The sequence below is a fragment of the Cornus florida genome, unplaced genomic scaffold (assembly GCF_030987335.1).
Source record: "Cornus florida cultivar Cherokee Brave unplaced genomic scaffold, ASM3098733v1 CherokeeBrave_3.0.0_Hap2_Chr10, whole genome shotgun sequence".
Taxonomy (NCBI): Eukaryota; Viridiplantae; Streptophyta; class Magnoliopsida; order Cornales; family Cornaceae; genus Cornus; species Cornus florida.
In genome coordinates this window covers 93170826-93182813 of record NW_026775580.1, presented here as the reverse complement: position 1 = coordinate 93182813, position 11988 = coordinate 93170826, and the positions used below count along the sequence as shown (strand labels likewise).

The window sequence follows — 11988 nt, the reverse complement described above, 5'->3', positions numbered from 1 at the left end:
CGTTTTTCTCTTCCTCCTTCTTAATTTGACTAAATAAATTATTATAAATAAAGTTTTCACCTAATATTAGAGAATATATATATTCGGGTGTTTAATGCACTGTGCACAAATTCATTAAAAAAGTCGTTTGTTTTCACGCGTCCCCGAGTGTAATGAATGGACGGTTCTGATGTGCACCGAATACCTAGTCCCAATATTTATTTTAATTGTCAGGTAGCTTTTAGTGGGAAGCGTGCCATCCTTTTACCAATAAATGGAACACCCCCACTTGAAGACCACATCACATGACATATCCCAAGCACTCATAGAAAGGCCCACTCTCTTTGCAACCAAGACAACTTTTGGAGGACCTGCTTAACATTATGCACGAACATGCTTTTCCCTCGAGACGCAACATCAATATATGAATTGGAATTCCGAATATATATATATATATATATATAGTAGTATCTATGAATTGGAAAGAGGGGCATTGAAAGAACATGTGACCTGTGACTTTGGACACACATCTTATGCACCTTATAATGTTAAAATTCAATAATGCATGTGAGTAAGAGGAGGTTTTAGAGACTGGATGGCCCGGATGGTACTTAATATGATATTAGAGCAGGATAAGTTTTAAATTTTATTTTTATTTAAAATTGAGATTTATATTAGATAAAAAAAAAAGGACTACATTAAGAATAGGTAGTTGTTGACTTTGAAAATTGGTTTAAAATGATTTTAGTGGAAATTTCATCAATTTTAATTTTATTTTAGGCTAAGAAAGTTTCGATATGAAAAATAGATTTATAAAAAAAAATGAAGAAATTAAGAATTTTAGAGCCAATGTGGCAATTTCGGCATTTACAACGGTTTAGGGAAATGAAAAAATGATTTTTATAAAATGAAGAAAACATTGGTTTTAGAAAGGAAAAAAAAAAGTTTATTTTGAAAAGAAAAAAACATAAAAAATCTGCTTGATGATGGCCTAGAGAAACGGAGATGTGAATTTTCAAGAATGAGGAAAATAGAGATTTTGAAAGCAAAAATTGATTTAGGATTCCACATTATAGAGTCAAACCAAACAATTCACTCGTTAATCATTCTAAAAAATCCACGCATTCGCTCCCACTAGTTCTATTATGAGTCCGTGCATGTTTGTAATTTTTATAATCGGACAATATTTTTTTAATAATATGTACTAACATTGTTAAATATAAAGAAATTATATATTGAATTGGCTTGATGAAGATTACATAAAGACTGATCAACCCACACCTAATTTATTAGAATTCTTTTGGGTATATTATATTTCTCAACATATATAAGTTTTCATAGGACTTCTGAAAAAAGAACCTCAGTTAGTTGAAGAATGATGGTTGGCCGGCCTTGTTAGTACAATTTTCATTCCCATGATGTTCATAACATTAAGTTAACTATAAATCATATTAATTCTTATAGGATTGAGACAAGTGCTTATTAGACCAATAATGCTATTATATAACCTCGTCCCATGTTAAACAAGTGTTTCTTAATCATTCATATGGTTCGGTTACATGAATTATTTCTCCACTCTATTTATTATATATTAATTTTAATGTCGTGTATATCTTTTTAAAATTATTTTTAATAATTTCATTCCATTTTACTTTTATTCGTCCTTTTTCTTTTACCTACAACTAATATTCTCTACTTACTTGACGTCTCTAAATAGTCTACTATCTCTAATTTTCTCAAGTGTAATATGGTATCATTATAGCAGGAGATGACGGTAAGTGATTCAAATAGATTTAATATCAAATATTGTATATATATGGACACACACCAATTAAATTCCATTGTTGAATTTTTTATTTTTATTTTTTAAATGTTTTAATTACCATGCAAGAAACTGTTACACTCAATTTTTATTTTTTTATCTTATTATTATTTTTTAATCTTAAACAGAATTTGAACCTAGAATGTGGTGGAAAGTAGGCAATGAATTGAGCCCAAATTTGTTTAAAGGACCAGCCCACCCGTGACCCGTATGCCCGAGATCAAGCCCACAATGTTCTTAGAATTGGCTCGGCCTCTTCAAAGTTCAACCCATTTATATTGAAACACTCTCTTTATATCGATGCTCTCCACTTAATCCGAGTGCCATTGGACAATCAGATTGCGTATTTCCTATTTCCCGATTAGAAGAAACTCAGAATTCGTCGAGATAGATAGATATAGAGAGAGAGGGGGTTTAAGAGATGATTTGTGGTTAGAGAGAGAAATTGTGGCAGATTTGAAGTGTTCCACATGCCAAGGTAGGCTGCTCTCAATCACTACTTTTACCTTTCAGTATAATCGATCACTATATATATTCAATTTTTAGATTTACATTCATATATATATATATATATATATTCATTGAATGATTTAGATTCATAGTTCTGATATTGAAATTAACTTAATTATATTTAATGAAAATATAAACTTAATTATAGAAGCTCTAACATCAAAAAAGAAAGAAAGAAAAAAATCGTAGTTTTAAATTTTTGCACAATTTTAATGTTGTCATATGCTATATATTATATATATGTATAATATGTATAGAGAGAGAAAGAAAGAGGATGTATCTCACGGGTCCACGGTATACCCCGCCTCATAGGGTCAATTATGAAATTATACACAGCCAACTATTATAATTTATATCCCACCAGAAACGTCATCGCTTTCACGTAATTACCAAAAGTGAATAGAACGTCGTCACTTTCTGTTTGGGTAGTGTTTGGGGGACCATCCCGAATTTAGAAGTCAGAAAGACCTCTTCACTAAAAATCTATAACATACTTTAAGTTTTGCCACTCCAAACCATGAATATTGCTAAATTAGGGCTCAAACTATTTTTGTTTCATTTATTTTTCTTTTTTTTTTTTTTTTGTCAAATCAGTAAAGGATATAAATAAATGGCTAAAATAATGTTTGATAGTGTTTGTTTATTTTTTTTACACTACCACATTTGCATTAAAAAAAAAAAAGAGCTCAAATCTAAAAATGAAAAAAAAGGAAATACTTTATCATATAAAACTAAAAACACAAAACATAAACAGTTGCCAAACGAGCCTTAGGTTTCACTTACGGAGTTGAATGTAATGTACTAGTGGGGAGTCCGGATGCAATAAAGCAAACTATGTGTTAGTACAAGATTTGTTGAATGATTTAAATATTAAAGTTACAATAGCTTGTGTTTCAAAGAGAAGGAAACAGATTTATATATCGTTATTGAAGAATTAGACCATTGAAATATGGATGAGATTACACTAGTGAGTCTTCATATGAAGAAAGGAAATTGTTGATTATACACCAATTGGTTTTGACCATCAACAAAGATATCAGTTGAATGATAGATGATAAAGTATTTGTTGAATGATAGATGATATTAAAATATGAATTTACTATCATGAAATAATTGGGTAATATAATGGAAGCTATACTAGTTGTGGTTGAAAAAATAACTCGAGTGGTGTTCATCCAGGGCTTTTTGCCAGCAGCTTAAAGCAAAACCAGTATAGTTTTGATCCAGTTCTTCAACTCCAGAACACCAAAGGTAAATCTTATACCATTTTCTTTTTCCCATGATATATACGTATACATACACACAGATCACAAACATATATGCATATACATTTGTAGTTGTCTTGTCCTTGGCTTTGACTATTTGCGTTTGTATTGTTAACTACGAGCTTCTTTGTTGGAGAAACATTTCAATTCAGGAAAGAAAATAGTGATACAGATTTGTCATGGAGATCACCTCCACATCAAAATCAATCATAGCGAACTAAATTAAATAAAATCCAAGAATTTATGTTGATATATATTGATACTATTATTAGATGTGCCTTCTAAAGCATGTTTGAATTTGCAAATTCGAAAATGATTTCCTGTAAGTTGTTTTGAAATAGCTGCATATAATAGCTCCTTTTTACGCCTGTCGGAATTCTTGTACATCAGAGAGTAATGGAACACACTCCAAAGGAAGCAATTAAGCCTAACCCCATATTGTTGCAAAGCGAGGACTTATATGAGGTACTGTTCTGTGTCCATTATCTAGATATACATTTTCTTCATGCTTGTTGAATATTTATTTTCCTATCATTATTAATTTTTTTAATCTAATCTTCCACTTATGGCATAGCAGTATATATTGGAGACCAGTGTGTACCCGCGAGAGCCGAAGCCTCTCAAGGACCTGAGGGATGCTAGTGCAAGCCACCCTTTGTAATTATTCTTCTTTCTAACTTCAATTTACTCAATTGCTTCACCAACATAGTCATGTATTTCCCTTAATATTCTGTCTGATATTTAACAAATATCGTTTAGTGGTGGTTATTTGGAACTCCAAAGAGAATAAAATGATCCCAATTTATATATATATTTTGAATTATTGAGAAAATTTGGGAGAAAAGAAAAATCGGAGGTCATTCTTTGCAATTATGAAAAACTGCATATTGCTTAACAAGTTTTACGCACACAAGTATAAATCTAACTGCTGCATTTCACATGATATGAATAATATGTGCTTTCTAATATATTGAGGTTCAAGTTTTTGCATCTGGTTATTGCTTAACAAATCTTACAATACACACACACAAATATATATATAAATGCCGCATTTCACATAAGATGAAAATAATATGTGCTTTATAATAAATTAAGGTTCAAACGATGATTGAAAAAAGATGCAGAAACCACAATCCCGGTCATTTGGCATCATATATACATGAGTTGTGAAGACTGGACTTTATATATGTATATGTATGCAAATTTTTGCATCTGGTTTAATAACTTTACCTTTGTTTAAATATTGTTCAGGGCCTTCTTTGGTACTTCACCAGATGCAGCTCAGTTAATGGCCATGCTTTTGAAGTTGGTGAATGCCAAAAAGACCATTGAAATTGGTGTTTTTACTGGATACTCACTTCTCACTACTGCTCTGAACATTCCTGATGATGGCAAGGTTCTCACTGCCAAACATCCATCTCTAGTCTGTTAACTAATACGTACATTCACATATATATATGTGTGTGTGTGTGTGTTTGTCTTATGTATCATTCATCGGTTCGACATACATTTTTTTGCAGATTATAGCTATAGACGTGAACCGAAAATCATATGAGATAGGGTTGCCGACTATTCAAGAGGCTGGTGTTGAGCACAAAATCAACTTCATCGAGTCTAAAGCTCTACCATATCTTGATAAACTCTTAGAAAATGTAAGTATTAAATCTTCTAAGCTTCGCTTTGATGGTAGACGTTATACTATGGAATTAGGATCCTATCACCAAGTTATGCATGGGGAAAAAGGTAGAGATTACACACATGAGATGTGGTCCCCCATAGATGGAGAGGACCCCACTTCATTGTGATAGGGGAAAGGTGTGGTCCCCACAAATTGAATTAGGATCCTATTAGGAAGTTGTGCATAGGGAAAAGGTGCAGATTACCAACATGAGGTGTGGTCGTCACAAACGGAGAGGACCCTACTTTACCGCGGAAATGATCTCTATCCTTTCCTATGCAGAACAATGTACTTGTGAGGATTCAAATTCTTACTGTTTAATTAATTTTTTGTAGCAAGAGAACGAAGGGAGCTTTGACTTTGCATTTGTGGATGCCGATAAGGACAATTACTGGAATTACCATGAGAGGCTGATGAAACTCTGCAAGATTGGTGCAATAATCATCTACGACAATACGCTGTGGGGTGGAATGGTTGCTTGGGCTGAAGAGTCTGTACCGGCGGCCAAGAGAAAGTTAAGGTTGAGTACGATAGAGTTCAATCAATCCATAACTGCAGACCCTCGCGTTGAAGTCTCTCTTGCTCCTTTGGGTGATGGTGTCATGATTTGCAGGCGCATATCTTGATGCCAATCTCAGAAGTGGCAGCCATTGTCAACACCACACCACGTTGGTGACTACGTAGCCTAGCCGAAAGTCCAGTTGTTTTGAAAATTGGCTTTTGGACTCTTAGACTACTTCTTGTGTATCTACCATGGTTATTTATAACTTTGTATTTTGTGTCTTTTAAGTTTGTGTTTAATTTAATTTAATATCCTGAAGGAAAAACTCCAGTGCGGCACGAAGCCGCTGACAAACACCAATAAAACTTCCTTCAGCGGAATTGTGTTACCTCTGCTCACTTACCTTCACCAGATGGGGCTGAGCTTCTTCTACACCTGCATATTCCTCTTTCATTCCTCCTCCTTTCTTGCCGTTTCAGGAAAAAAAGGGATGGGTCGAGGAGGATGAATTAGAAGGAAAGTGCCGTCTTTGTGTTTGTAGGGTATGTTTGGAGCATGAGAATTGGAATTTGTGAAATTCAAGAAAAACAATTCACAAAATTAAACTATTTATTTATTTATTTATTTTTCCCATTTCCACCTATTCGAGTTTTAAAATTCTACATCCATGCAGCTGAACGAAGCCTATAATGAAAACTTTGAACCTGATAAAAAAAAATAGAAAAAATCAAATAACAGGTCAATTAAAGTGCATGATAAGAAATTAAAAGCTTGTGCTATCTGCGGTCTTGAATTTTGCCTTCAGTGAATGATTTTGAGCTTTATGAATTCCATCACCATGAGCCATGGTCCATTTGAACTTTACTATTTGCCCTTAATATTGTTTGAGTTTATGTCAAGGTTTATGGCTTTAGTCATATGTATCCCACTTAGTTAGGGTCCGTCTGAATGGATTGGGCCTATGTTTTGTATCTATGTTTTGTTGTAACAGCTAGTCCGGGCTGCCATATTCAGTTCAGCTTGAGCTGAATCTTCTGTAAACCTTGTTCATATATATATATATATAATTTGCTTTAAGAGTGCGTTTGGATGGGATGTTTGGAGGGATAGGGAAAGAAAAGAAGAGAAATGATATGACTTAAGTGTGTTTGGGAGTAATAGGAAGAGATAGAGAGGGATAGCTACTTATTCCTAAAAAATGAGAAGATAAGGAGAGAAATGATAGTGCTTAAATAGTATTTTCATAATTTCAAAAGTGCCCCAAATAATTAAAAACAGAAAATTATTCATATCACTTCTATTTAAAAAAATATGATAGTAATTTAGTTGTTGTTATTTTTTTTTTCTTTTTTTCCCTCTATCAAATCCAAACATGAATATTATTATTTCTTTTCTTTTCTCTTCTATCGATCCAAACATAAATAGAGATTATTGCTATACTATCATTTAATTTCTTTTCTCTCTCATGTATCCAAACAAAGCCAACTTTTCAACAAGAAAAAAATAAAATAAAAATGAAGATTAAAACCTGATTAACACAAACTCAAATAAAATTTAAATTTATACTTTAATGATTTGTTTTTATTAAAATTACCTAAATACCCTTGGTTGAAACCCTGGAGTCAATAATAATGATAGTATGATTAAATAATGTGTCTTCTAAATCATGTTTGAAATTGCAAAATCAAACGTATTATTGGTAAGTTGCTTTGAAATAGCTGCATATGTTGGCTCTTTTACGCGCCTGTCATAATTATTGGACATCATAGAGGAATGGAACACACTGCTTCACATAAATATAGATCTAAATGCTGCATAATAATATGTACTTTGTTTTGCAGACATAAAATTGGAGTCAAAAATTTTTTCAATTCTAATTTCGTATGGCCAAACATAACCTGAGTTCAATCAATCTATTATCAACAAACTGTTGAAATCTCTCTTGCATTGTTGGGGTGGTGGACCATGATTTGCAGTCGCATCAATTGATTGCCTGATGCAATGTCAAAAGTGCCGGCCACTTGGATCAAAATGCAAAATAAATCTCCACCTACTTCTGAATCAACTAATTTGAATAATTGGTTGAAACCTTCAAAAATGCTACTTACACAGAGCCGGCCTGTCGACCAATCCAACTATTGTCCCATCAGTCAACTTCATAAGCTTTAGGTTCACAATATTATTATACTATAATAAGCTTTAGATTCATAGTATTATTATATACTATTATAAGCATTAGATTCATGGAATTGGCAGGCAATATCTGCAGTCCTCTCTGTTTCTTCTTGAATGAACTGAACTAAATCAAGCGGTTGCTTAAAGTGGTTGCTCTCTAAAGCAATGGAACACATTGGGCAGACAGATAAAAGAGCTAAAATGGGGCTGTTACAGTCTGATGAGTTATACAAGGCACTCTCTCTCCCTCTATCTCTTGATCACTTCCTGTACATTTTTTACTGTTTATATATATATATAATTTTCTTGATTTACATCATTACATGTATATTGATATCATATGCACCTTGAAGCAAGTATAACTTAGGCTTTTTCAAATAAATAGAACAATGTATCTTAATTATGTTACATATTTTATTTGATTTTACACTTTTTGAGGCCTTAATTAGTTAGTTGATATTGATTTGATCTTGTAATAATTTGTGACAGTATATACTGGAGAGCAGTGTGTTCCCAAGGGAAGCAGAGCCTCTCAAGGAGCTACGGGAAGTTACGGCACGACAGCCGCTGTAAAATTCTTCTTCTTTCTGTCTTGCTCTCAATTTTCTGATCAACCTCTGTAGATCTCTCATACCCATTTTTTTTTTAATTTTAAATTTTTAATTTTTTTCATTTCATTTATTGTCGGATAAACTAGGCGTTTTTGAAAATACATGGATTGGAAATGTTTCTATGTTGATTGTCATAGCGCCTATCTGATTGTCAAAATAGTGTAATATTATTAGAAAACAAACAAACAAACAAAGGGGGTCACCTTGAGAAGAAAGGGGAAAAAAATCATACTAGCTTGAATCATCTCATTGTGAGTAATGTGATTTTAATCCTAATTTGAATTCGATCCAATCCTAATCCGATTTAAATATGATATGGATTGGAATATTTAATCAAATAATTCGTTAGTTTAACAAATCGGATATGAATTTAATTGATCTGACCCGAATCCGATCCATTAGGCTTGGGTTGAGGTGCTAACAACCCAAATTTTAGTTATATATATATATTAAATTTATTTTTTCTAATTTTCTATATGATATTCAAATTATGATCAGCTTATCTATTTTAACTTCCTTTGCTTAAATCTAAATTTATTATACTTTATCGCATTATAATTTTAGTGTAGAGATTGATCATATGATTCATATGGGTAATTTGAATAATCTCCACTTTCTATCCCGAAATTTAAACCTGAGTTCCAAATACGAGTTTTAAAATAGAAGGATGCGTTGGGCCATAGTTAATTAAGTAGTTAAGATTGAAGGTCGAGTACACCTTCTACACGCCCGAGTTGCATGCAGCCCTAACTAAAGTAGTAAATAAAACAATTTTAACTTAGAGTAATGCTATTAAGAGAGCACTCGATCTCATAGCAAGAGTCAAAAATCCGGTGGTTAAATATTTAATCATGGATTGAAATATTTGTTAAATAATTCATTTGGTTTTTAATAGATCTCAAAAAATAGTTATAATTCAATGGTTAAATACAAAAAGCTCATGACTTTTATAAGTTTTATTGATACCATTACTTTTTTTTTTTTTTAACTTAATAGATTTTTTTCATACAAAACTATAAACATTTAAAGCTATGCAAAACTATAAAAAAGAGAGGAGAGAGAAGAACAAAAAAAGGAAGATCTTCATCATTCTCTAAATCTCTGTTTTAAAAAAAGAGATATATTTTAGAGAGAAAAAAAAGAGAGCTATGGGTTTAATGATAGCTTCAAAGATAGATAAGTCAATATTGTGAAGATTAGCGAGGGGGATAGACGAGTTGGCTTTGGTGAATTTGGTGTGTTAAGATTTTGTCAAAAATATAGTGGGGGCTTTACAAGGATTTTGACAAAAAAAAAATTGGACAATATTTTACTCCCTCTCACATTAGAGGTCCATTTTTTTAAATGGGAATTTTTAAGGGGATGCATTGTTCCCTTTTAAAATTATCAATTTATCTCTTCTAATTTAAATATATATAATTACAAAGTTTGAAGTTTTTTTAACAAGATAAAAGGACAATAATGGAAATATAGAATTTATTTGTTTTGACTTTTCAAAGAGGACAACTAATTTGGGACATGTAAAAAAAAAAAAAATGGACTACTAATATGAGACGGAGGGAATAATAATAATAATAATAAATAAGTTTCAAGTGTTTTTTTTTTTTTTTTTTTTGGAAATTTCAAGCAAATTTATAAAAATAAAATATAGTACAGTGGGCCTCAGCTTCGGCTGAAGAAAAAGCCATTAGCCCAATAGACATGGTTACTACTAGGACTGCGTCCGTACTGTTACAAAGGCATAAGAATGAAGCTTGTACCCGAAATAAGCTCTCTGCAATGGTTTCAAGTTGAGTGCTTTGGAAAACAAAATTTAATAATTGCATTTAGATCTCTTGTCAAATGCAACGGCTCCCAATCTCAAACTTGGGTACTCTCTTGTGGACGGTCAGTGCACAAGGATGGTGAAGATCACCGTGTTAACTCTATCACCAAAGTGGACCAATCATACCATGTAGTAGTACGTGATGATTCTCACCCTTCCCCGTATTTCACTAAATTGAAGTGTGGTTTATTTCCTGTTGCCTAGCAGAAAGAAGATAACTTACCATGCATGTAATTGTACAGGAACTTCTTGATGACTGCACCCGACGCAGGTCAGTTTATGGCCTTGATCTTGAAGACACTGAATGCGAAAAAGACTATTGAAATTGGAGTTTACACTGGATACTCCCTTCTCCTGACTGCTCTTTCAATTCCTGAAGATGGAAAGGTTTGCTTCATTTGATCACCAATCATATAGTCAGTCCACTCAACTATATATTTATGACTTTATACAATGCTGCAGGTTTTAGCCTTGGATATAAATAGGAAAACATATGAGATTGGTTTGCCATATATTCAAAAAGCTGGTGTTGAACACAAAATTGACTTCATTCAGTCTCAAGCTCTTCCGGTTCTTGATAAACTCTTAGAAGATGTAAGTATATATATATTGTGGAGAGTAATGTTGAAGGTTATTAAGGGTTTGTTGAGTTGGATTATTGACATTATGTTGGGTTTTTGTGACAGAAAGAGAATGAAGGGGGTTTCGACTTTGCTTTTGTGGATGCAGACAGGGAAAATATCCTGAATTACCATGAGAGGCTAATGAAATTGTTGAAGATAGGGGGGATAGTGATCTATGACAACACTCTCTGGGGAGGTACAGTGGCTCTGCCTGACCCGTCGTCGGCTCCAGAGGCCAGGAAACCGGACTGGCACCTCGCGGTTGAGTTCAACAAAGCATTGGCAGCTGATCTTCGCGTTCAAATAGCGCAGGCTCCATTGGGCGATGGGATCACCATCTGCAGGCGTCTCTACTAAACTCATTTCCACTTATTCCTGAGTGTGTGTGAAGAATAAAACCTCAGGAGTTTTTTAGATAATTTTATGTTATGTCAATGTCAAAAACTTAAAATGCTGCTTGGAAAAGGGATTGCAGGGATGGTTTATTCCTTGGGCAGGGGTACGATAGGGACAAAATATAGTGGCCTTGTGTGCATTTGCTTAATCTTTCAAAAAACATTATGTGCTCGCAGGCTCGGCTAGACTTGGGCCTGCTAGTGTGTGTAATCATCTGAATTTGTGTTTAACTGTGTGTTTATTAAGCGATCAGAGAATGTGTTATGGCATCCATGTAATGCTTTACAGTTTACAAATATAATTTGACACAATGCTTACCAAAAGAGTTGTGAAGGAAAGGGGTAATACTTTACATGAGCTTTTGATCTCATGTGCTGAAAATTTTGGCCCTAACGTGCGATATTCAAATCAAAATCCTCTTAAGTGAGTCGTGCTCTATGATGTACTGAAAAATGATGAAATCAATCAAATAGTGAACTCCAAACTAACGGATTGTCTAGCTTTTTCACTGTAGAAAATTTTGCTCACCCTACAATTTTCCTCATTTGAACCAACACAAATGCATCATTTATGTGATTTTCATTATTCAATGTGAAAGACTA

General features: G+C 33.1%; 2 protein-coding genes across 6 annotated transcripts; both read left to right on the top strand.

The window, feature by feature from the left end:
* Nucleotides 1-2125: 2125 nt before the first annotated feature.
* On the top strand, nucleotides 2126-6043 carry LOC132275896 (probable caffeoyl-CoA O-methyltransferase At4g26220). Of its 5 annotated transcripts, none has more exons than XM_059777088.1 (7): nucleotides 2126-2279; nucleotides 3491-3562; nucleotides 3931-4041; nucleotides 4154-4233; nucleotides 4828-4972; nucleotides 5097-5228; nucleotides 5590-6043. In XM_059777088.1, the coding sequence occupies exons 3-7, from the start codon at nucleotides 3973-3975 to the stop codon at nucleotides 5878-5880; spliced, it is 717 nt and encodes a 238-aa protein (XP_059633071.1). In that variant the 5' UTR covers nucleotides 2126-2279; nucleotides 3491-3562; nucleotides 3931-3972; the 3' UTR covers nucleotides 5881-6043. The 5 variants fall into 5 exon arrangements, with proteins under 5 accessions (XP_059633071.1, XP_059633070.1, XP_059633068.1 ...); XM_059777087.1 differs by having other exon boundaries at nucleotides 3918-4041; XM_059777085.1 differs by having other exon boundaries at nucleotides 2128-2279; nucleotides 3967-4041.
* Nucleotides 6044-7825: 1782 nt separating this feature from the next.
* LOC132275895 (probable caffeoyl-CoA O-methyltransferase At4g26220) lies at nucleotides 7826-11677 on the top strand. The gene is made up of 5 exons (XM_059777083.1): nucleotides 7826-8165; nucleotides 8421-8500; nucleotides 10610-10754; nucleotides 10830-10961; nucleotides 11054-11677. The coding sequence occupies exons 1-5, from the start codon at nucleotides 8097-8099 to the stop codon at nucleotides 11345-11347; spliced, it is 720 nt and encodes a 239-aa protein (XP_059633066.1). The 5' UTR covers nucleotides 7826-8096; the 3' UTR covers nucleotides 11348-11677.
* The last annotated feature ends 311 nt before the right edge of the window (nucleotides 11678-11988 follow it).